This window comes from Saimiri boliviensis, chromosome 9 (genome assembly GCF_048565385.1).
Source record: "Saimiri boliviensis isolate mSaiBol1 chromosome 9, mSaiBol1.pri, whole genome shotgun sequence".
Lineage (NCBI taxonomy): Eukaryota > Metazoa > Chordata > Mammalia > Primates > Cebidae > Saimiri > Saimiri boliviensis.
Window position 1 is genome coordinate 83,273,234 of NC_133457.1, and position 26,688 is coordinate 83,299,921.

The 26,688-nt window shown below is 37.8% G+C and overlaps 1 protein-coding gene across 9 annotated transcripts in view; it reads left to right on the forward strand.

Annotated features, from left to right (window-relative positions):
* ESF1 (ESF1 nucleolar pre-rRNA processing protein homolog) overlaps nucleotides 1-26,688 on the forward strand; it is a 79,789-nt gene that overhangs the window by 37,513 nt on the left and 15,588 nt on the right. For 7 of the 9 annotated variants that reach the window (XM_074406217.1, XM_010343750.3, XM_074406216.1 and 4 more), the window contains 5 exons: nucleotides 4,966-5,087; nucleotides 9,956-10,043; nucleotides 16,885-16,961; nucleotides 17,997-18,143; nucleotides 20,059-26,593. In XM_074406217.1, coding sequence (XP_074262318.1) covers nucleotides 4,966-5,087; nucleotides 9,956-10,043; nucleotides 16,885-16,961; nucleotides 17,997-18,143; nucleotides 20,059-20,352 — 728 coding nt within the window. In that variant the 3' untranslated portion in view covers nucleotides 20,353-26,593. Of the gene's footprint in view, nucleotides 1-4,965; nucleotides 5,088-9,955; nucleotides 10,044-16,884; nucleotides 16,962-17,996; nucleotides 18,144-20,058; nucleotides 26,594-26,688 lie in introns of those variants that run through there. The other 2 variants (XR_012519291.1, XM_074406222.1) reach the window with 1 other exon arrangement.

Sequence of the window (26,688 nt, forward strand, 5' to 3'; positions counted from 1 at the left end):
AAATAAAGTACAGGCAAATACTGGAAACAATAGCTCCCTGATGAGGCCCAAATGTTTTGTATTTGAAGTTAGCTTTTCAGAATATTTGATTCTAAGAAGCAGGGGAAGCTTGATTTACAGTAAACTGAATATGCTTGTAAATGGAAGACATCATTTCAAGAGAGAGAAAAGATGATGTAGAAGAAGAGTATGATAAGCTCAAATTTAAGACAAATGTAAAGCAATTTCTACCCAGTTAAATAGCTTTTAGACTATCAGCAACAAAAAAAAGTATTAACGTGTTCATTCATCACATACTTTGAGCATATTTTCTATGGATACTTCATTGAATGTTTTGGAAGATACAGAATTAAGGGTTATATAAGAACTAATTGTCTATCTAAGCAGCTTCCTGTACCCTCATCCTTATTATCTTTATGGCTATATGTATTGTTTCCATATAACACGGTTCTCATAGTGTTAAGTGCAACCAAAGAGTATTTTTGTCGGCTCTGGTTGATTGGTCATTTTTGCTATTTACTATTATTCACCAAGCTAGTTGTTATTTTACTTTTTAATTTTATGCATTGTTGTTCCTAGTCTGTAAGGTTGGGAACAAATTTGACTCATTTTTTTTTTTCTTTTATTTGCTCTTTTATTCAGCAGTTATAAGATGTGTGCTATATGTCACACCTTTGGCCACTAGAGTTACCATCAGAAGAAAAACAGGCTGTGACCTCTGCCCTCATGGAGCTTGCAACCTATTAAGAGAAATAGCCATTAATAATAATTTATAAAATTCCACTAATAAATATATATTTGCAACTGTGACAAATGCTGGAGACTAGAAGACCATGGTACTGTAAAAAAAAAAATTAGCTGGGTGTGGTAGCATGCGTCTGTAATCCCAGTTACAAGGGAGGCTGAGGCAGGAGAATTTCTTGAACCTGGAAGCTAGAGGTTGCAGTGAGCTGTGATTGCACCATTGCACTCCAGCCTGGGCAACAAGAACTACGTCTCAAAATTTTAAAAAAGTCTTATACTCAGAGTGGTGGCAGTGATGATAGTGTGTTAGATTTTAAAAGCTACTTTTGGAATTGGGTGTTGCAGTCAGATTTAAATAAAGAGAGCTGATTTTAGCCTATATCAGAAATGTTTAAATGTACATTTTGTTTTTATGACCAAAGCCAGTTATAGTACCTAGTGGAGTTATTTTAAGTTACTCATCTCCTGCCCTTTGAAGACTTCAGATATTTCAAATGAATTAGGTAGGAGGAATGTATACTCTTATTTAGGTGGGTTTTGCAAGGATATTTAAAAGTATTTTTACACTTGATCTTAGCCAAAAGGCCGAGAAGCGATTAAAAGTATTTTTATATGTATGCAGACTGCCAGAATATTTCTGAATGGATTGTGCTTAAATTATTATTGTCATAATTGAGTCATCTGTGTTTGTGGTTAGCTTCGAAAGAGGTTTTTGCCCTTTCTTTGTAGGATTATTGACGTTATTTTTAACTCATTTAGAAGTCCTTGGATATGCACTTAAAATTTTTTAAAACAAATTTGTGCAAAACTGAAAGCAGTTATAATGAAGTTGTTTTTCAGTAACATAGTGGCAGCTCTCAAATGAGGCTAAAACTGTCTCTGAAGAATGTTCTTGTGCTTGGGCCAAGAGGCTTCTGGAATAGGCATATTTTTAAGAACTTAGAACATAAACAACTGTAATCTGTTGCAAGAGATTTAAATGACATCATTATGACAACAAGAACAAAGCATTTTTTAAGTTATCATGGTGGTGTGTGAATTCATTGCAGTGTGTTTCTTATGCTACTATTGGGGTGTATTAAGTGAGAGGCAAAAAAATTACAGACTGTATTAAACTGAACATACTGTTACTTGTTGTAAATAAAGTACCAGAAAAATATTATTTCCTAAGAATAAACATTTCATGAATTATTTTAGAGTTATAGGTCTTTTTTTTTCTTTTTAACCACGTGAACCACGTGAGGATCAAGGCCATTTATTTAGATCCTAAAGTTTTGATTCATTTTCTGTTGGAGAGAATATGTTCCAAATAGGAAAGATCAAACAGTTGGCTTGAAATAAGAATCCCTTCTTTAAAACAGATCAATTAAGTGTTTATTAAGTATTTACTATGTGTCTGGCACTATGCTAAATATTATGGAATACTAAAGAAGGTGACTTTAAGCTACTTTTGGTCTAGTTAGAAGAAAGGACTGCTCAGATGAAACTTATAAAGTGGGAAGACATTATATAATCAAGCACCAAATAAAATAACCTCACTTATGTGGTTCAAATAAAGATATAGCCCCCCTTTTTTTTAGAAATGATTTGTAATCATCGTCTAAAACAGTGATTCTTAACTAGAGGTAATTTTGCCCCCCCGCAAGAGGATATTTGGCAGTGTCTAGAGACGTTTTTTATTGTTACAGCTGGGGCTACTAGCATCTACTGGATAACCAGAGATACTGCTAAATCACTTCCAATGCACAGGATAGCCCATCACAACAAAGAATTGTCTGTCCAAAATGACAATAATATTGAAATTGAGAAACCCTGATGTAGAAACTACAAATGTCAGTGCTGGTAAGCTTCAAAGTTACAGGAATGGTCTTTCGTCTTCCCTGAGGCTAGACCTCTTTATCTCCTACAAATGTTCTTTACCTTAAACTCTTGGATCCTTACACAGAGATGATATTTGGATAGTCATAAACCTCCTGAACATTGTACACAAGTTTTTCCAGTACATTGTTCCAGGGAGAGAGTCTATAACTTTTGTCAATATCTCAGGTTATCCATACCTCCAAAAAAGGTTGAGACACATCAACCCAGTGCTCTAGTCACCTGAGAGACAACAATGCAGGACCTCCTTAGCATCGTGGTGATTTAGAAGTAGAGCTTGGATCAAAATCAGAAAATAACTTGTTTGGTGAAAAATTTCTATATTAGTATTTTTAAGTAATAAAATTTTAATACATGAGGAAATTATAGTAGAATACTTCAAAGAGTATTATTTAAACCTCACATATAATAATACAGTACTGTACATTTAAAATGTTAGACTGAACTGATTGTTGACCTACAGGCATAACACATAAATTATTTTGTTATTTGAAATCAACTTGTTTTATCAGAATTTGCTGCTTTTTCTCAAATGAAGATCCCAGTTTACATTTCTTAGGTGCTGTTTATCTGTTGAATCAGAAATCTAAACATGGTTTTATATATTACATATTTCTCCTGAAAACTGTTTACTAAAGTAAATTGTGTTTTTCTTATAAGAAACATTTTGAATTGAGAATTGTTCTGATTTGGCATCTTGTAAGTTAGAGATACTAACAGCAGTATGTCATAAAAACAAATGTTATATTACCGTAGGTATACATATAGGTTAACATTAATACTTTTCTAAGTTATAGAAATTTGGAGATTAAGTCTTGGGTTAAAAACAAAGGAAGGTCTTAGAAATCTGTTTCAGCTGTTTCAAACTGTTCTTTGAAGCTCTAGGCCCAAAAGCACTCCTTTTAGTTTTTTTATATATTTGGACTTTCACCAAATGTTTTGAGTGGGGAAAATTGGTGCATGTGGGAGGAAAGAGTTGCATGCTTCTGATCTAAACCATTCATTTTGCAGATAAGGAACCAGAAGCCCAAAGTTTTAGATTTTATTCTTGGGCTGTGTATTTCTTCATTCTGTAGGTCAAACTAGCATTTTAGGTGTATGTGGTAATAGTAGAGAGGATGACCATGAATTCAAAATTTAGCTGTGCAGCTTCCTACCTCCATGTTCTTAGACAAATTACTAAATGTTCTCAGTCTCTATATATTCATTAGTGATACATATTTAGGATTGTTTTTACTTTCTTAGAATTTAGAATGTATCTGGGAAGATAATCTGGATTGATCATGTCTCATTTTTTTTTAATGGATTTTGTGTCATCTAAATATTTGAAGATCCACCCAACCATGTCCTGTAAACATTACTGTAAAATAAAAAAAATCTTTATTATCAAAGGGGACAACATGGTATTTACATTTCCTTCACGTCGGCAATAATGAGGGTCTTTTTAAACTGATAGATTAGTCTTAGGGCTTTTTCTCCCACTTCTTACTTCTCTCTAGTTACTGCATAAGACACCTAGGAACGTGAATCGGAAACAGCAGACTATAGGAACAAAGACTTTTTGAGATGAAATATAAGAGCAAATAGTAGCATTGAAAGAACTAAACCATATGAAGTAGAATCTGAACTTGGTGGTCCTTTTGATCTTAACTGTGTGGCCTCACAGAATACTTAGGGAAAGATTGAGAATCCTTTGCTCATGGGATATTTCAACAGGGATTCCTTACTAACAATTTTTGTTCGAAACCTGTAGTTCCAAAAAAAAGAAGAAAAAAAAAAAGGCTGGCAGATCACCTGCGGTCGGGAGTTCAAGACCAGCCTGACCAACATGGTGGAACCCCGTCTTAAAAAAAAAAAGAAAGAAACCTGTAGTTCCCAGAGAACACAGGCTTTCACTTGGATGACAGAAGCAAGTAGGGATAAAGTTAAAGATAAGAGAAACCACTTGTCTTTTGCTACAAAAATTAATTAGTATTCTGAGAAGAATTAGTTCAGAAGTTTTCTTAGCAGCTCAGAACAAAAATGTTTAGAGAAATGAAGCCTGGTCCTAGGTACAATATATTTTTTTAGTGGCTTGACCATGTATCAAGTTGCTAGGTTTGTGTGTTGGTTTGTTTTGATTTTGTTTGGTTAGGTTTATTATTGTTTGTTATTAGGAAATAACTTTTATAGAAGTTGGTTTTAGGTCACTGTATGATTTTGGGGTAATACATTTACCGTTGCATATTATCTTTGTTACTCTATTAAATATGCATAAATTATGTTTGTTTTTGTAAATTACATGTTTAAGTGATTGCCAGACAATAAGACGTTTTAAGCTAAACTATTTGGATTTTTCCTCAGGTCTTAAAGAAAGTGCAGAAGAGATGGTCAAGAACAAATTGGAAGGAAAGGATAAACTAACTCCTTGGGAACAATTTTTAGAGAAGAAGAAAGAAAAAAAAAGACTAAAAAAGAAACAGAAGGTATCAGTGATAATTATGACCAAATGTTCATTGAACAGCATGTATCAGATGGCACCAGATGTTTGACATCCGTTATCTCAAAATGTAACTACTTACTGAAGTAGGCCTTGTTATCATCCCAATTTTAAGAAAGAGGAAAGTGAGAACTCAGTAAGTTAAGTGTTTTCAGCAAGGCAACATAATGGTATACCAAGCCTGGTCATAGTCCAGAACCACTTCCATTGCTACATTCTGACACTTATGTGCCACCTACATAAAACGAATAGTTTAATTAATGTCTTGATATACGCAGTATGATTCTGTTTCATGTTTTTGAGCAATAGAGGTGCATACAGACTTTGTTCCTTGAGCTTATATGCATATAGAGGTTTTTAACATGAGTGAAATTATGCCATAGTTTCCATCTCTCAACCTGTGTTTTTCACCTTGTAGTATTATCATATGGCTCGTTTATCACCTTATTGTCATTAAATTCATTTATCAAGAGTATTTCCTAGCTGGGTGCAATGGCTCATGCCTGTAATCCCTGCACTTCGGGAAGCCAAGTCAAGTTGATCACCTGAGGTCAGGAGTTTGAGACCAGCCTGGCCAACATGGTGAAACCCCATCTCTACTAAAAATACAAAAATTAGCTGGGTGTGGTGGTGCACATCTGTAATCTAGCTACTCAGGAGGCTGAGGCAGGAGAATGACTTGAACCTGGGAGGCAGACGTTGCAGTGAGCCCAGATCATGCCACCACACTCCAGCTTGGGCGACGGGGCAAGACTTTGTCTCAAAAAAAAAAAAGTGTTTCCTCTGTGTTAATATGGTATCTGTGGACAATGTGATTTGACTCACATTGTTCAGAGAATAACATATTTTTCAGAGTTAGAGTCCTCAGTAGTAGCACAGATCACTTAGGTTTTTGCCTCTAAAATGGACTTGTCACTGAAATGCAGTGTTCTGGTAGTCATGTGCCTTATAGTGTTATCACTGATAATCACAAAATTTTGCAACTTGGGGAATCTTAAAATTATTAATTCTAGGCCGGGCGCGGTGGCTCAAGCCTGTAATCCCAGCACTTTGGGAGGCCGAGGCGGGTGGATCACGAGGTCGAGAGATCGAGACCATCTTGGTCAACATGGTGAAACCCCGTCTCTACTAAAAATACAAAAAACTAGCTGGGTGTGGTGGCGCGTGCCTGTAATCCCAGCTACTTAGGAGGCTGAGGCAGGAGAATTGCCTGAGCCCAGGAGGCGGAGGTTGCGGGGAGCCGAGATCGCGCCATTGCACTCCAGCCTGGGTAACGAGCGAAACTCCGTCTCAAAAAAAAAAAAAAGAAAAAAAATTATTAATTCTAGTCCAACTCTGTTTTATAGTTGTAAAAAACCTTAGCTGATTAGTCTGAAGTTACATAGCATACCAGTGGCCAAGCTGAGACCAAAATCCACAGTTACTCAGACAAGTGTTCTTTATTCTGTTCTCTACTATATTATTTCTATACTATGTGCTCTTGGTACAGCTTTGACTTTTAGTGCTGTAAAGATAGAGAGATATGCAAAGCGCTGAATGATGCAGTGGAGTAATTTTTATACTTCTGTTGTAGTCAGTGTTTGTGGAAATGGATAGTAAAATGGAGAAATTGGGTGTTTTGGGAAAAACTCTTTCAGACTGTGTTTTTCCTCTGCTCTCACACTACAACTAACTAACAATACAGAAGAAGACTTCTGTGACCAAACGGGTAGGAGGTTTTCTCAACACACTAGCCAGTAGACACCAGCTGGGTATCCTCCAACTCCAGCACTACCTGGAGATAGTGTCAGATCCCACAGGTTGGGTACTCAGTCCCCAAGACTGCCCCCGCTCTTTCAGACAATGGTCTGAAGTCTGGACATCCAGAACTTCTCACTGACTGGCTTCAAATTGGGATTTCCACTATCCCCTCTTTAGTTTCAATTAATTTGCTGGAGTGGCCCACAGACCTCAGGGAAACACACATAATTACTGGTTTATCATAAAGAATGTTACCAAGGATACAGATGAAGAGATGCATAGAGTAAGGTATGGGCCCTTCAGAACCTCCATGTGTCCAGCTATCCAGAAGCTTTCTGAACTTGGTTTTCTTGGGTTTTTATGGAAGCTTCATGATGCCAGCATTCCTTCCCACAGAGTACAGGATAGGACCCTTTCTAAGGAAAGTCTTAAAACACACGATCAGAAAGGTGAGGGAAGAGTACAGTCCTGCCCTTGAGGCTGAACAAAAGACTATAGTAAAGGCTGTGGAGTTACGAGCCAGACATCATGGATGAAAACCAATAGACATCATAACACCACATGGAGTAAGAGCCCTGCTCCCATTGATGTGTACCTAACTTTCTTCTTCCGTAGTACTTCTTTTAAAACTAAGTAGGCAGTAAAATATCTTCTAAATGAAATAACTCCGTAAGTGTTAAGCTATCAGTTTATTGGAAATGTCTCAAGTGGGTCCTTATGGGGTCAATAAAGGAGTCACTCTGAGAATTGTAGCAGCTATTGTGTTTGATTTTCATTTGCTGAGAGCTTTTATGTTTTCCATTCATTTGAGCTAAGTCTGGACTCATTTATCAGCAGCATTCAAAGTACATTGTTGAGTGTCCAGGGTGTTCTGGACCCTACAGTACTCTGTACTGGACCTGACTCCAACAGATCCTTTCCAACTCCACAGGTTCTTTGTAGATAAAAGAATTTTCTGCCGGGCGCGGTGGCTCAAGCCTGTAATCCCAGCACTTTGGGAGGCCGAGGCGGGTGGATCACGAGGTCGAGAGATCGAGACCATCCCGGTCAACATGGTGAAACCCCATCTCTACTAAAAATACAAAAAATTAGCTGGGCATGGTGGCACGTGCCTGTAATCCCAGCTACTCAGGAGGCTGAGGCAGGAGAATTGCCTGAACCCAGGAGGCGGAGGTTGCGGTGAGCCAAGATCGCGCCATTGCACTCCAGCCTGGGTAACAAGAGCGAAACTCCATCTCAAAAAAAAAAAAAAGAATTTTCTTCAAGTTAAAAGTATGTTTGCCCCTTTGTTCCTCAATTTTGATACTGAAAAATTATTACTGAAGAAATGAATACATGTTATGTATAGTGATATCTAGTATTTTGATCTAGCTGTTGTTTAGATCTATAAAGCAGTTAAGGAAATGTGTGAGTAGATACATAGCAAATATTCTTTGTTAAAAGCATGTTACAGCTCAATCCATATAATAGTTTGGTAAAAAAAAAAAATTATTAGAAGCACTTGGTCTTATAAGGACATTAATGTCAAATATTCTTTAGGGTAAGGGTCTTTTTACGTACAGGATGTTTAGCAATAATGGCATTCTAAATAGCTGTGTTAAAATAACTTGAGATGTTTTAGATTTCTAGAGATAAACCCAGTCTGGTTAGCCTGATCTTAGTTCACATATATTCTATTTATATTTGTTTTGTTTTGTTTTGAGATGGAGTCTTGCTCTGTTGCCAAGCTGGAGTGCGGTGTCATCATCTCGGCTCACTGCAACCTCCGATTCCCAGCTTCAAGTGATTCTCCTACCTCAGCCTCCTGAGTAGCTGGGACCACCATGCCCAGCTAATTTTTTGTATTTTTTAGTAGAGACAGGGTTTTGCTGTGTTTGCCAGGATGGTCTCAATCTCCTGAACTTGTGATCCACCCACCTCAGCCTTCCAAAGTGCTTGGATTACAGGTGTGAGCCACCTTGCACAGCCATTATATTTATTTTATAGATTTGATTGCTTTATTTAAATTTGCTAATTTAGTAAAGAATCTGTTCAAATTAGATTAGGAAAAATTTAACCAGCAAACTTACTGAAAAATAGCCTAACAGTTTTTACAGGTGGAATATAGATAAAACAAGATAATTGTTGAAATTGGGTGATGAGAATGGGGTTCATTACATTGTCCTACACTAGTTTTATTTTTTTCTTTCTTTTTTTTTTTATTCTTCTTCTGTAGCCCAGAGATCCAACTAAACTACTTTTATGTATGTTTTTAAATTTCATAATAAAAATTATTTTCTTTAAGCCAGCAAATTGTTGTAACTAATAATTTAAGAGATAATTCACATGTACTACTTCAAGTTATTCAGTCACTGTCACTTTTCAATTTTATGAGAGAGGAGGCCACCTCTCATCACTGATCACCCATCTAAAAGTATTCTTCTCCTTCAGATCTTCTCCTTCAAATGTCAGCATCACTTTGTCTCTCCTAACCTTTCCTATCTTGAATTATTTTTATTTATGCATTTGTCTATTGATGTGTTTGTGTGTCTGATTTCCTTTAATAGACGGTAAAATTTTTGAGGGCAGGAGCCATGTACCTGATAACTTTCATTTCTCCCCAAAAGCCTACATAGTTTCCTGCATTTATTAAGTATTCTATGTATATATTTTTTGAGATGGAGTCTCACTCTGTTGATAGGCGGGAGTGCGGTCGCACCATCTCGGCTCACTGTCTCCACCTCCCAGGTTCAAACGATTCTCCTGCCTTACCTCCTGAATAGCAGAGATTAGAGGTGCCTGCCACCACAGCTGGCTAATTTTTGTATTTTTAGTAGACGTGGAGTTTCACAATGTTGGCCAGGCTGGTCTCAAACTACTGATCTCAAGTGAACCTTGGCCTCCCAACGTGCTGGGATTACAGGCATGAGCCACTGCACCCAGCCTCTGTAATTATTTGTTGAACAAACAGAATTTCTTAGGTGGGAGTTGTTTTATAAACTGGTCCATTTAAATACTGGTTTACTTTTAGATTGAACTACTTCTTTTAAAAGAAATGCATACAGTTTTTCTTTGCATACATATATTATAATCCTTGTAATAATTTAACTTTCTATTTTTATGTTCAACTTTAAGTCTCTTGCTGAAGAGACCAGTGAAGAGGAACTTCCCTCTGATGTTGATATGAATGACCCATACTTTGCTGAAGAAATTAAAAAAATAGGTAAGCCAGCTCATACTTGTAGTTTTCAGTTGGAATCTAAAGAAAAAGGTGAGATGCATGGAAGCAATATAAACTAACCATTCTTTTAAAATTGCTAGTGTTTGTGTAGCTTCCTTAGTGACTTATAAGTAAATCTGTCCTGTGGCATACAGTCATTCATCTGTTTGGGAAGTGTCGGCTTGTCCCTTCTACATACAGGGAATAATTTTAATATCAGTGGCTTTTGATACTGTGGTTAATAGTTTACTGGGGATTCCTCTCTGGGAAATATCCTTAGTACCAGTCAAAGTGACTCTATAATAAAGAATGAGAGGAAATAGAGGAATAATCATTTTCTTATGTTCTTTCACTGATTTTTAATAGCATATCCATTCTAGGTCCCTGTCAGCAAAGTCTATGAAGAATTAAAAGTATGAAACAAATTTGTTTCTATTTGCATGTTGATATGTGTATAATTTTTTAAAAATATATGCATGAAATTATCATATAAAGGCTTTTTCTGCTGAAATATACAAAAGCATCTATGATTCATTTTATTCCTTTCGTACTTTTTATGCTTAATTATAGCTAAAAAGCCAGCTTTCCTTACTCCTCTTTTGCCTTGAATCCCTAAATTATCTGGTACCTGATTTCCTATATCCAGGGAGCCTTGTTTCCATCTCATATGCACCACTCATTCTTTCTTTCCTCTATGGTATGTGTAAATGTGTTTGGTAAGGTTCAGGCCATACTTGGTTAAGTCAGTACAGAAATCACTGTAAGCACTTTCCATTTGTTCTCGTGCATTTTGCCTTCCCTGATCTTTATACCACACACAAGAACCCCAAAAGGCTTGCTCCTGGAGCAATCCAAGCCGGCATTGTAAAGAGAAGAATTTTATGAAGTTTCCCTGTTTTTTTTTTTCCCCTTGTGACTAGTGAGCCAGAATAGTTCTCAAAAGGAAAGTCAGAATTGCTCAAAATTATTTCCTGATTGTTACAGCTATTTAGTACTGACATTTTATTGATGAGAGGGAGATTAAGATAAATAAAGTCTATTATAGAATGTAAGATTCTTGGGAGTTGGACAGAGAAGTGGAAACAGCATATTCTGCTTTTTATCATACCTGAGTGGTGATTTCTAGAAGATGATGGATTTTAGCCTTATCCTCTGGTTTCAGGAAACCAACTTTATAATGGTGAAATGCTAAGCATTATAGTTTCCTTGTTCTCTATCCAAAGTGTTTCCTTTGGCATGTGAAATCGGGTCAAATTGCAGAACTCAGAACAGGATCCAAAGAGTAAGTTAAATGGTTTGGTGGCTTGGGGTAGCCAGTTTCTTGGAATCAACACATTTAAATTCAGAGTATGCTTTCTCTAAAGTTATTATCAGAAATTCCAAAGAAAAAAGTTGTAGGTAAAATTTGCTTGCTTTTAATTTTCTTTTGATTTCAGAATGTTCTCAAAGGGTAATTGTTTCTATCTGGGCTTAAGTTTTCTCTATTTTTTTGTTTTGTGATAGGTTTTGTTTTGTTTGAATAATGAAAAACAGCAAGGCAAGAATTTTTTTTATGTAAAATTTAGCACAGAAAGCTAGTGTCTTGCCATGTTTGTTTATTCATTCTATAATAACTGTTTTGGTTGCTTACCAAGTGCTGAGCTCTCTGCTAGGCTAGAGATACAGTAGTAATAATACAAGCAGGATCGCATCCCTCATGGGAGTCTGGTTTGAAGGAAGATATATCAGACAGATAAATAGTATGAGAGTATGGTAAATGTTTTAAAGGAAAGAAATAGAAGATATAACTGGGTAGAAGTAGGAGATATGGGAGTATACATTGGGTAGGCAAAGAAGGTTTATCTGAGACGATGACATTAGAGCTGAGACCTGTAGAATGGGGAGTCAGGCATGAAGAGCTGGGGGAAGAGCATTTGCAAAGGGGGAAAGTGGGTAGAAAGACTCCAAGGTGAGAAACATTGCATGCATTGTGTGGTGTTAAGAATTGAAAGACATCAGTGTGGCTGGAGCATTGTTAGAGAGGGAATTGGTTTGAAGATAGGCTGGAAACACAGCGGAAACTACCTGTGCAGAGCTTTGTTGTCCTGACAGCAAATTTAGATTTTACTTTACTGACAGTGGAAAGCCCAAACAGTCTTCAGGCAAACATGAGATATGATCTGGTATAGATTAACATTTTACTCTGAGCCTGAAAAGAGAACAGTTTGAGGACTGGTGAGGGCTGGGAGACCAGTCTTTTGCCGAAGTCTAGACAAAAGATGATGGTTATTTAGCTGCCATTCATGGAATTGGAGAGAAAAGAGAATGGAATTCTGGATATATTTTGAAAGTATGCTTGCTAAATCAGGAGGAAATTTAGCATAACTCCTGTTTTTGGTTTGAGTCTATGAAAGAATGTTCTTCCATTTTCTGAGTTAGGAAGAAATATAGGAACAATAAGTTTGAGTGGAAAGCAAAGTAAATAGGTCCATTTGTGGCATAATCACTTTGAGATGTCAATTACATATACAAATGCAGGTGTTTGGTTGATACTGAGATGTAAGTCTGAGAGACGAGCAGAGAAATCAGAGTCCAAATATAGGCTTAAGGATCAGTAGCATATAAATAGTACTTCAAACCATGGCAGTGAGAGTAGAGAGCAGTGATAAGAGACTAGGATACAGGATGGGCCCTGAGGTCAGGTGAAGTCTACAGGAGGCACTGTTACCTGTCATACTAGAGGAAGTGCTACTTGAAAAGTGGGAGAAGCTTAAGAAGCCAAGAAGGAGCAGCTGGTAAATAGGAGGAACTATTAACGTAGTGGCTCTGACACTTGGTGAAGTGGTAGAGGTTTCAGTAGATTAGTATGGGTTAAAGTTTGAGGTGAAGGTGAGGAAGTAGAGACCAAGAATGTAGATCATTTTTCAGTGGTTTCACTGTAAAGGGGAGCAGAGACGTGGAGCAATACCTGAATGTAGGTAAGGAAAGCTATTTTTTTTTAAAGATAGAAGCTTTTAGAGCTTTTTTTTTTCCTTTAGGATTGCTTCAACAGCAAAGAAGTTACTAAGATACAGAAAATGGGGGTAATAAATGTAAATATAAATTCAAGTAAATTTGTATATTTGGTGGTAGAAAGATGAGGGATTTGCCTGACTGGTTTATGGATTTATACTGTTCATTCACTTGTGGAAATACAGATAATCTGCATGAGCAGATAAGGTAAGGACCTAGAAACAGATCATTGGAGGGGCTGGGTGTGGGAGGTTACTGCCTAAGGCAGTTGATTAAATGAATTGTCAAATTTAAGGGAAATGTACAGGTCAGGATAGCTGAAAATGGAGATTTAGATTGTAGCATGGACAGTTCATTTGTTTAGGTAATAATAAACCCACACACAGTATTGACTGTGTGTCAATCACTGTTCTGAGCACTCTACCAATATTACTTTATTTGATGCTCACACCAGCCCTCTGGTAGGTATGGTTATTACCTCCATGTTATAGATGAGTACATTGACACACAGAGAAGTTAAGTTAACCCCCTAGTTAAGGCCAGCCGGCTTGTAGGATTTTAGACTCAACTCTCTAGTTCCAAAATAATTATTTCCTGCACTATAGAGTAAACTTTTATCGTAGGAACCTCTGAAAGTTCACTTCGATTGCCTCTATTTTCTCAGCAAAATGGGACTAAGGTCATTAGCTGAGATCAGAGTTTCGGATGTGTGAGTTTGGGGAGAGAGGATAAAGTGTGCCCACTTCCTGCCTCTCTGATCTCTTCTTCCACCCCCTTCACCTTTCTCTGCTGAACCTCACAAGCCTTCCTGCTGCATCTTGATCATTCCCTTCTCCTGCCATACCTTTCTTCAGGTATCTTACATATTACCTTGTCACTTCATCCAGATCGTTGACGAGACCTTCCTTAGCTACCCTAACAAAACCAGCCTCCCCATTCGGTCTCCAACCCTTTTTTCCTGCTATGCCTCTGTCTTTTCCCAACTTGAAGGTACACTGCATGAGAGAAGATTTTAACCTCTTGTTCACAGCTTGTATCACTAGCACCTGGAGCTGTGCTTGCAAAATACTAAGTGCTCAGTTAACATTTGTGAGATAGGTGAAATAATTTCCTTCTGTTTATTGACCATTTGTTTTTGTTGGTGAATTCTCTTTTCTCTGTGTTAGTATTTTCATTTACATGAAATATTTATTTTCTTTTTTTTTTTCCTTTTTTCTTTTGAGACGGAGTTTCGCTCTTATTTACCCAGGCTGGAGTGCAATGGCGCAATCTCGGCTCACCACAACCTCCGCCTCCTGGGTTCAGGCAATTCTCCTGCCTCAGCCTCCTGAGTAGCTGGAATTACAGGCACACACCACCATGCCCAGCTAATTTTTTGTATTTTTAGTAGAGACGGGGTTTCACCATGTTGATCACGTTGGTCTCGATCTCTTGACCTCGTGATCCACCCGCCTCGGCCTCCCAAAGTGCTGGGATTACAGGCTTGAGCCACCGCGCCCAGCCTACATGAAATATTTATAAGTGAAAGATTAGTATTATAATAGTAGCAACCATTTCTTTTTTTGTTTTTTCCAAGACAGAATGTTGCCCTGTTACTAGTAGAGACAAAGTTTCACCATGTTGGCCATGCTGGGCTCAAACTCCTGACCTCAGGTGATCCTCCCGCCTCAGCCTTCCCAAAGTGTTGGGAATACAGGTGTGAGCCACTATGCCTGGCCATTTCTTGTTGTTATTGTTTTTTTTTTTTTTTTTTTTTTTTTTGAGATGGAGTCTTGCTCTGTTGCCAGGCTGGAGTGCAGTGATGAGACCTCGGCTCACTGCAACCTCTGCCTCCTGGGTTCAAGCAATTTCCCTGCCTCAGCCTCCCAAGTAGCTGGGACTACAGGTGTGTGCCACCACACCCAGCTAAATTTTTTGTATTTTATTCGAGACAGGGTTTCACCATGCTGGCCAGGATGGTCTTAATACACCTGCCTTGGCCTCCCAAAGTGCTGGGATTACAGGCGTGAGCCACCATGTCCAGCCCATTTCTTGTTTTTAATTATGAAAATTTGTACATTGAGAAAAATTGAGAGAATAATACAGTGAACAGCACCTGTCTTTGGCAGTTGGTAACATTTTGCCATTTTGCTTTTGTATGCATATACTTTTATAACATAAAAATATGTTTATACAAGATATTACTATATAATAGGCATATCTAGTAGTAGTCGCTTTAGTTCGCTATAGTCTAAAAGACATCATATACACTTCCCCCTCCCATAACATTTGCCTTTCAAGAACCCAAGCTAATGATCTTTTGGAATGTCTCATATTCTAGATTTATCTGTTCCTTGCCCCTCGGTCCCTTACATTTTCCATAAACTGGAAGTTAGATTCATGTTGAACGGTTTTGGCAAGAATACTTCATGGGCAATGTTATAGCTTTTATATTATATCACATCTAGGGGCATAGAATGCCTTATTGTTCCAAAGACCACTTGTTGAGGGTGGTACAGTGCCCAGCAGGGGATTTTCTTAGGCTCTACTGGGCAGTCAAACTCAAAAAGCTTGAGTGGGTCACACTTGGCTCTCGTAGGTAGTCAGGCCAGGAAACATAGCAGGGCAGTGTCGGGTATTTCTCTTCATCAAGTCTTCATGGCCATTCACTCAGCAGTACAGTTAGGTGCAAGGAAGGGAGACACAGTGTGCCATAGTCACCCTGGACTAGAAGTCTCCTGTCTCAAATAGGAACTGAGAGCTTTTTAACAGCGCCTAAGCATAGCTTCCAGATCCCTCTTATATCAGTTACAGGAGTCATGGTATTCAGAGAAGCCCAAAGTTATAAGCATTTAGAGATCTCAATATATGTTACTTTCCAGTCAGGAACCACTTTGCCAGTAATATTGCCTGGTAATAGAGCTAGAAAGTTCACCAAATATCAGATTTTTCTTGAGAGAAGGAGAAAGGGTTTTTTAAAACTTATAGGTAGTGACTGTCAAATTATTATTATAAAGATAAGTTTTTCATTTTGTAGATGACAGTTTGATGTTTGGTGTTGAGTTTATATAGTCAAATCACTTGGATTTTTTTTCCTTGTCTCTTCCAGTGTTCTTATACTAAGAAAATATTTCTTCTATTTAAGATCCAGTAGCTGTTCCCTTGTATTTTCTCATAGGGTTTCTTCGGTTTATTTTGTTTGATGTTTAACTCTTAAATTCACCTACATTTTAATTTGTTATATATTATGAGATAAGGCTTTAACTTGATTTTTTTTTTTCAGAATGAAAGAAATTGCTCAGCAGCAGTTACTAAACAACATTTTCTGTTTCTACTGATACTATATTTATTATATACTGTTTCATTATTTTTATCACATTGTGTAGTAATTTTTTGGGTTATTTGCACTTTTCAATACATGTTAATGTAGTATATCACTAGTACATGGAATCTATGTAATCTTTGTAAAGATTTCCTTGAATAGAATTTTCATTTAGAATTTCATTAAATGTATATATTACTTTTATTATGAATGGATGTTAAATGTTAATCAACATTATTATGTTTATTGACATGCTTATTCTGCATCTGTTGAATTGATCTGTGGTTTTTCTTTTTTAACTGTTAATGTAATTAGACATTACTTGAAAGAAATTCTTCCTTTATAACATGCAGTCACTCCATTCAGAAGCATTGTATTTATTCTATTTATATACCCACAGTCTTCTTTCAGTAACATGTTTTTTCTTCCTTTAGTTTTGACACATTTATTAAGATTATTCCTAGAGATCTTGTATTTTTGTTCCTAGTATAAACAGAATGTTGCTGATAGTCCTGTAATTTTTATCCCTCTTATGTTGGTTTGTTGTGCCAGATATAAAGAAAAAATCAGTAAAATCTGCAAAGGATGGCACATCTCCCAAAGAAGAAACTGAAATAGAAAGACAAAAGGTAAAATACAGTTATTTTTATATGCTTAGTGAATAATTGATAGATACAATTTAAATGAAGTTGTACCCATGTTGCTAATTTTAAAAAATAACTTATTTTAGCAGTGGCATTTATAACTAAATTATAAGAGACATAATTAAATATTTTAGCAACGTAGTTTCTAAATAATGTTTTTTTAATAACTGAACATAATTTCTTCAACTAGTACAAAGTTAAAATTTATCTCCAACTCAAAGATATTTTCCTTTATAAATTAAGAGGAAAATATCTCATTATTAAAAACCTTTGGCCGGGCGTGGTGGCTCAAGCCTGTAATTCCAGCACTTTGGGAGGCCGAGGTGGGTGGATCACGAGGTCAAGAGATCGAGACCATCCTGGTCATCAAGGTGAAACCCCGTCTCTACTAAAAATACAAAAAATTAGCTGGGCATGGTGGCACATGCCTGTAGTCCCAGCTACTGGGGAGACTGAGGCAGGAGAATTGCCTGAACCCAGGAGGCGGAGGTTGCGGTGAGCCGAGATCGCGCCATTGCACTCCAGCCTGGGTAACAAGAGCGAAACTCCATCTCAAAAAAAAAGAAAAAGGCAAAAAAAAAAAACAAAAAAAACTGCTTGATAAAAGTTACACATTTAGAAAGTATAATTTGCATCACAAAATAAACATTTGCTACATTTAGTGTCATTGCGCAGAAAGAACAACGTGAAAATGAGAACTTTTTATTTGAGGGTACTTGAGGACTCTTGTTCCTACAGCCTACCAACGAGTCACACTAAGTGAAGTGGGGCCTGGTTTTTAACTACAAGGTTTTATCTCTCCTGCTCTCAGTAATGTTGCTTCCAGAGATTCTACCTTATTGCTATACAGAGATCTTTTTGTTTTGGTAGTCCACAGTCAGTTTACAGATGACAGGTGGTACCCCAGTGTTTTAATAAGTGAGTCTTCCTTTCCTAGAAGGGGTATCTTGTGCCCCATATTCCTTTTTGGGGAGGTGGGGGGAAGCACTGTACCTTTGAATTTTTTTTTGCTCTCCACAGGCTGAAATGGCTTTGCTTATGATGGATGAGGCCGAGGATGGTAAGAAACACTTCAATTACAACAAGATTGTAGAGCACCAGAATCTGAGCAAAAAGAAGAAAAAGCAGCTCATGAAAAAGAAAGAATTAATAGAGGATGACTTTGAGGTAACCATGGATACCAGTCATTAGCCTCTTAAAGATCGAATTGAATCTAAAGTCAGATGTGCAGATAGAAATTGAGCATAGTCAAAGTTACCCTTGGAAATGTCTTAGGGGCAGGTGCAATGTCTCACGTCTATAATCCCAACACTTTTGGAGGCCAAGGCCTGAGCATCACTTGAACCCAGGATTTGGAGACCAGCCTGGGCAACACAGTGGGACCATCATCTCTATGAAAAATAAAAATTAGCCAGGCATAGTGGCACACATCTGTAATCCCAGCTCCTCAGGAAGCTGAGGTGGGAGGATCACTTGAGCCCAGGAGATCAAGCCTTCAGTGAGCCATAATCATGCCACTGTACTCCAGCCTGGACGACAGAACAAGACCTTGTCTAAAAAAAAAAGAAAGAAAGAAAGAAAATGTCTTCAAAAAGACTGATGGTGGAGCCAAAGCTACTCTCTTTTAGTATAGCACAGCCAGTTCATCCCATGGTGGATGAAATTATTGTTTTTTTGGTTGAGCACCAGGTGAAATACTTGACTTGTATTTTAGTAGCCATATTGTACCAAAAATATGTAGGTTTTTTTTTTTTTGCATTGTTTTGGCTCCCCCACAATGTAAAAAATGTGTAGTTTACAATGTTACAATCACATATAGTGATCCTCAGACCAGGAAAGGTATGCTTGAATAGCAGGTTCATGTCACATTGGACCACACTCTCACTATGTGCAGTGGCCAGTGCAGTAAGCCATGTTTTTTAAATTTCTGTGTTTTTTGTTCCATTACCCCTTCCTCCTCTTATTGAGTACATGTTCCTAATAGCTATAGAATCCCCTAAGCATGAGTTTGAGCCCTCTACTGAAAATCTACAAACAGCTATTAGGAACTGCTTAATGACTTCCAACCATTAATGTGGAATAACTGACCCTGAATAAGATGGGGGATATTTGGGAAATTTTGAATTTGTTCAAACAATGGAGAGTAATATACAGTTGGCTTCTAAGTAGTGTATAGAAGGATTCAAGGGCTACTCTGTAGCTTCCGTTATTTGAGTCAGTTTCATATATCCTCCCATTCCAGTGAGGTTTTTGTTGAGTTAGTTTCCTTATGAAAAGCAAAGAATGATGTGCAGTCATTCTGCCTTCAGACATTAATAATCATGCATAAAGATATATTTTTATGAGATTCTTTTCCTTGTCCTGCATATTGAGTCTCTTGTCCTCATAATAACTATGTAGAGCTGTGGTCCATCTCCAGGTGGACTTGCATTTCACTTTCTTGCTGGTTACTCCCTGCCTGGCAACCCTCAAAGGCTGGAGGGAGTTAAGGGTATACTCTTAAATGTGGAACCACAAGTTTTTATAGAAAGAAGATAAATTTGAGGCTTGTGTCTGATCAGACCTTGATCTTGGATGGATTCTTTGCCATAGTCATCTTTTAATCTTTTTATCTATGAATCACCTTCAATTGTTCCTTATTTTTGGTACCAAGATTAAAATTTCTTAAAACCTACTCAGAATGCAGGCCCTCAAGCAGAAGATGTTCTGATTGGCTTATTTATGCTGGTGAGAAATTGATTTTGTGGTGTAAGCATCGGAAAGCCCTGCCTCGCAAACCAATCCTGCAGTCATTCTAAGTAGTCATTGTAGTTACCAGCCATAATATATATATATGGCCCACTAGCATTCCCTTTGAAATAGGTTGTCCTTGGATGATAAGAACAGGGTGCCCTACACATTGTGGTCCAAAGGTGGGCCATAAAGATCTATAGAAAAACAGTTTCCTAATGAATCAATAAAAATGCTCAGGTTTATATTTTATATAATCAATTCACCAACTTTCTAAATGTGGCCACATTTCTGGCCTTTTGCTTTAGTAATTTTGTTTATTTATTAATTATTTATTCTTTTGGATTTGCAGGTAAATGTTAGTGATGCACGGTTTCAGGCAATGTACACTTCCCATTTGTTCAATTTGGACCCCTCAGATCCCAATTTCAAGAAAACAAAAGCTATGGAAAAAATCCTTGAAGAGAAAGCCCGGCAAAGAGAACAGAAAGAACAAGAACTTACTCAGGCAATAAAGAAAAAAGAGAGTGAGATTGAAAGGGAATCACAAAGGAAGTCCATGGATCCTGCCTTGTCAATGTTGATTAAATCTATAAAAACCAAAACAGAGCAGTTTCAAGCAAGAAAAAAACAAAAAGTCAAATAACTTGATGTTACTTATTTTTGAACTGAATACATCTTTTCCTAAAATATATGGAAATAGTAGGAGGAATATTTATTGGGAACAAAGCTATCTTTCAAGAATATGAATAAATCTTTTTCTGAACATAGTAAAATTTTTCTCCATAATTATTGTTGCTAATTGTGGGTGGTTGACAAATTTGTATTGTATATTCCTACAGATTAGTCATAATTAAACCAAATGACCTGAATTATGGAGTCTATAAAATTTTTATATATTACGATGTTCAGTTCTAACTAGTGGAAAGTTATTCTAGCTTTTTAAAAGGCTGTTTACAGCACAATCGGGCTAGAGCTCAGGATCAAGAAATGCACTCAAACCTGCACAACCACTTGGAAACTGAACAACTTGCTTCTGAGTGTTGACTGGCTAAATAATGAAATGAAGGCAGAAATAAAGATGTTCTTCAAAACCAAGCAGAATGAAGATATAACTTACCAGAATCTCTGGGACACCTTTAAAGCAGTGTCGAGAGGGAAATTTATAGCAATAAATGCCCACCAGAGAAGAGAGGAAAGATCTAAAATCGACACCCTGTTGTCGAAAGCACTAGAGGAGCAAGATCAAAAAAACTCAAAAGCTAGCAGAAGACAATAAATAACTAAGATCAGAGCAGAACTGAAGGATACAGAGACACAAATAATCCTTCAAAAAAATCAATAAATCCAGGAGCTGGTTTGTTTTTTTTTTTTAAAGATCAACAAAATAGACCACTAGCAAGATTAATAAAAAAGAAAAAGGAGGCCGGGCGCGGTGGCTCCAGCCTGTAATCCCAGCACTTTGGGAGGCCGAGGCGGGTGGATCACAAGGTCAAGAGATCGAGACCACCCTGGTCAACATGGTGAAACCCCGTCTCTACTAAAACTACAAAAAAATTAGCTGGGCATGGTGGCGCGTGCCTGTAATCCCAGTTACTCAGGAGGCTGAGGCAGGAGAATTGCCTGAACCCAGGAGGTGGAGGTTGCAGTGAGCCGAGATTGCGCCATTGCACTCCAGCCTGGGTAACAAGAGCGAAACTCCGTCTCAAAAAAAAAAAAAAAAAAAAAAGGAGAAGAATCAAATAGATGCAACAAAAAACGATAAAGGGGATATCACTATTGATCCCACAGAAATAGAAACTACCATCACAGATTACCACAAACAGCTCCTTATTCACAAAAACCAGTAAACCAGGAAGAAATGGATACATTCCTAGACACTTGTACTCTACCAAGACTAAACCAGGAGGAAGTTGAAATCCTGAATAGACCAATAACGAGGGCTAAGGTAGAGGCAGCAATTGATAGCCTACCAACCAAAAAAAGCCCAGGTCCAGATGGTTCACAGCTGAATTGTACCAGACGTACAGAGAGGAGCTGGTTTCATTCCTTCTGAAACTGTATCAAACAATACAAAAGGAGAGAATCCTTCCCAAATCATTTTATGAGACCATCATCATCCAGATACCAAAACCCAGCAGAGACTCAACCAAAAAAGAAAACTTCAGTCCAATATCCATGATGAACATAGATGCAAAAATCTTTGATAAAATACTGGCAAACCAAATCAAACAGCACATCAAAAAGCTTATCCACCATGATCAAGTAGGCTTCATCCCAGGGATGCAAGGCTGGTTCAACATATGCAAGTCTGTAAACATAATCCACCGCATAAATAGAACCAAAGACAAAAACACATGATTATTTCAATTGATGCAGAGAAGGCCTTCAACAAAATTCAGCAACCTTTATGCTAAAAACTCTCAATAAAGTAGGCATCAATGGAACATATCTCAAAATAATAAAAGCTATTTATGACAAACCAACAGCCAATATCATGCTGAATGGGCAAAAACTGGAAGCATTCCCTTTGAAATCTGGCACTAGACAAGGATGCCCTCTCTCATCACTCCCATTGAATATAGTATCGGAAGTTCTAGCCAGAGCAATCAGGCAAGAAAAAGAAATAAAGGATATTCAATTAGGAAAGGAGGAAGTCAAATTGTCTCTATTTGCAGATGACATGATTGTATATTTAGAAGACCCCATTGTCTCAGCCCAAAATCTCCTGAAACTGATAAGCAACTTCAGCAAAGTCTCAGGATACAAAATCAGTGTGCAGAAATCACAAGCATTCCTATACACCAATAACAGACTTAGAGAGCCAAATCAAGAGTGAACTCCCATTCACAATTGCTACAAAGAGAATGAAATACCTAGGAATACAACTAACAAAGGATATAAAAGACCTCTTGAAGGAGAACTACAAACCACTGCTCAAGGAAATAAGAGAGGATACAAACAGATGGACAAGCATTCCATGCTCATGGTTAGGAAGAATCAATATTGTGAAAATGGCCAGACTGCCCAAAGTAATTTATAGATTCAATGCTATCCCCATCAAGCTACCTATGACCCCCTTCACAGAACTGGAAAAAACCACCTTAAACTTCATATGGAACCAAAAGAGAGCCCACACAGCCAAGACAATCCTAAGCAAAAAGAACAAAGCTAGAGGCATTATGCTACCTGAGTCAAACTATACTACAAGGCTACAGTAATCAAAACAGCACGGTACTGGTACCAAAACAGAGATATAGACCAATGGAACAGAACAGAGGCCTCAGAGGCCACACCACACATCTACAACCATCTGATCTTTGACAAACCTGAAAAAAATAAGCAATGGGGAAAGGATTCCCTGTTTAATAAATGGTGTTGGGAAAACTGACTAGTAGTGTCCAGAAAGCAGAAACTGAACCCCTTCCTGACACCTTACACTAAAGTTAACTCCAGATGGATTAAAGACTTAAACATAAGACTTAACATGATTAAAACGCTAGAAGAAAACCTAGGCAAAACCATTCAGGACATAGGCATAGGCAAGGACTTCGTGACTAAAACACCAAAAGCATTGGCAACCAAAGTCAAAATAGAAAAATGGGATCTAATTAAACTCCAGAGCTTCTGCACAGCAAAAGAAACAATCATTAGAGTGAACCAGCAACCAACAGAATGGGAAAAAATTTTTGCAATCTACCCATATGGCAAAGGGTTAATAGCCAGAATCTACGAAGAACTAAAACAGATTTACAAGAAAAAAAAACCCATTCAAAAGTGGGCAAAAGACATGAACAAACGCTTTTCAAAAGAAGACATATATAATGCCAACAAACATATGAAAAAACGCTCATCATCACTGGTCATTAGAGAAATGCAAATCAAAACTACGTTGAGATACCGTATCATGCCAGTTAGGATGGTGATCATTTAAAAATCTGGAGACAACGGATGCTGGAGAGGATGTGGAGAAATAGGAACACTTTTACACTGTTGGTGGGAGTGTAAATTAGTTCAACCATTCGGGAAGATAGTTTGGTGATTTCTCAAGGACCTAAAAATAGAAATTCCATTTGATCCAGCAATCCCATTACTGGGTATATATCCAAAGGATTAGAAATTGTTCTGTTATAAAGACACATGCACACATATGTTCGCTGTGGCACTGTTTACAACAGCAAAGACCTGGAGCCAACCCAAATGCCCATCGATGATAGAGTGAACAAGGAAATTGTTCACATATACATCATGGAATACTATGCAACCATAAAAATGATGAGTTCGTTGTCCTTTGTAGGGACATGGATGAATCTGGAAACCATTATTCTAAGCAGACTGACACAACAGAAAATCAAACACCACATGTTCTCACTCATAGGTGGGTGTTGAACAATGAGAACACATGGACACAGGGAGGGGAGCATCACACACTATGTTTGATGGACAGCAATGGGTAGGGAGGTTGGGGAGAAATGCCAGATATAGGTGATGGGGGGATGGAGGCTGCAAACCACATTACCATGTATGTACCTACGCAACAATCCTGCATGTTCTGCACATGTACCTCGGAACCTAAAGTGCAATTAAAAATATATATATTTATATATATATATATTATTATTTTTATATATATAATTAATGAAGCCAGTTTTTCTCATAGGAAAGTTTTCAACTAAAAATTCAATTTATGTTATTATATAGGATTATTCAGGTTATCTATTTCTTCTTGAGTGAATTTTGATAGTTTATAGTCAAGGAATTGATCCGTGTCATTCAAGTTGTTGAATTTATAGGCATAATGGTTTTTTTTTTTTAGTAGTATTTCCTAATTATTTTAATGTCTAGAGGGTCTGGTGGTATCTCTTTTTTCATTTATAATACTGATAATTTTTGTCTTTGCCATTTTTTTTGTCAGTCTAAATAGAAGTTTATTAATTTTCTTGATCTTTTTAAAGAACCAGCTTATGGTTTTATTCATTTTGCTCTGTTGCTTCTGTACTCCTGTGGAAGGTTTCTCTCCTGCTCTCCAGAAGCCAGATTCCCATCAAGTCCTGCCAGTGTGGAACCCCAGTAACTTCTCACAGTCCAGTGTGCCACAGCTGCTCCCTCACCAGTGAGGTTCAGACCTCAGCCCACAGAGATGAAGAGGGTTTACCAGATTTACCTCTCATTTGAATGCTGTGTCTCAGCACGAGGGATAATGGATGTTGCCTATATCCACGATTTCTATATTCTTGAGAGTTCTCTCCCCAACCCCCAGTTAATCCTTTGTCATCAATTCCCTGTTACTCTAATCCCATTACAAAGAATAATTATTTAAGCTTACCTTGTTTAAGCTAGTGTTTCTGTCTACTAATTGGATTCTGATGATACCAAGGTGTACAAAGATAATCTAGTCACCTGACTCATATTAGATCCTGAAAGGCCCTCCTGTTCCTCAATGTATATATTCCTGTACACATTAAGACCCAGCTATATTGCCCTTCCTGATCATGGATGTTTCCTTGAGTTCTGACCTCATTATTCATTTTTATAGCCCCCAAACTTGAAAGCTTAACCACAATAACATATTTTCTCAAGAATCTTTGATTTGCAAAGGGCTATAGGAGAAGGCTCACCTGTTCCCCACATGGCATCAGCTGAGGTGGCTTCCCCGAAGCCTGGAGGATTTGCCACCAGCATGGCTCCATCACATGGGTTACAAGTTAGTGCTGGCTGGCAGCTGGGAGAATAGTGGCTCAGTTCCAAAGGTGATGGAAGCTATTACTTTTTTTTGAGGTGGGGTTTTGCTCTTGTCACTCCCCTGGAGTGCAGTGGTGCAACCTGAGCTCATGCAACCTTCGCCTCCTAGGTTTGAGCAATTTATGTGCCTCGGCCTCCCTAGTAGCTGGGATTACAGGTCTGCCATCACGCCCAGCTAATTTTTGTATTTTTAGTAGACAGGGTTTCAGCATGTTGGCCAGGCTGGTCTGGAACTCCTGACCTCAAGTGATCTGCCCACCTCAGCCTCCCAAAGTGCTGGGATTACAGGTGTGAGCCACTGTGCCCAGGCAAAACTATTACTTTTTATGACCTTGCCTCAGTAGACACTTCTGCCATTCATACTCTTATCAGTCAAGGCAATCAAAAAGGTCTTCCCAGGGGAGGAAATACACCCCTTACTGGGGGAGTGGCAAGCTTCTGAAACGGATGTCTGGAAATGTTCTGTAGTCAAATTGGAAAAATGAGATCTGCTTCACTGGCCATTTGATGAACATCTACCCCCACCTTTCTAGTGCATTACATTATAGTAAATGTCCTGTTATTTGAGCTTACCTGAGTAAATCTTTATTCTTTGCAAACAGAACATGCTGGATAGCAGAAAAAGCTCTTTACCAGCAGCTGGGCCATAGTACCTAGGATCACTGAGCAAGTCAGACCAGGAGAAAGGTTATGCGTGCTCTCCAAGGAACTTGAAGTGACAGTAAATGAGAACAATGGTTCCCAAGTATTTCTTCTTTCTGTCTTCCACAGTAACAGAACCTGTTAGTTGAGCGTAGGGCTTTCCATAATAAAGATTATTTTACTCATTCTTTGTATACTGGTGTAGATGCAAATGATAGCTTCTAGGGATCTTCCTTTGAAGTCAACGGACTAGTAAATTTTGCCTCTTGCTGCCTTCTGTTCTTTTGTTCTACTGCCTGGAATGCAAATGTAAAAGCTAAGGCATTAGCAGCCATCTTAGGTCCTGAAGACAAAAGCCACACTCTTTATTATCTGGGAACAATGAATGGTAAGCTAGAAGCAGCCAAGATTACTGAGGATTTTGTAGAGCATATCCACCATTTCATCCATGGACTTTTCCAAAAGTTCTATGTGACAGAAAAAATAAATCCTATCTTGTTTAAGCCCCTGTTTTCTCAGATCTCTGTTACTTACTGTCCTATCTATATCCTAACTAAAACAAAGACAAATATGGTGGCCTTTGGCTATTGTCTTTCTG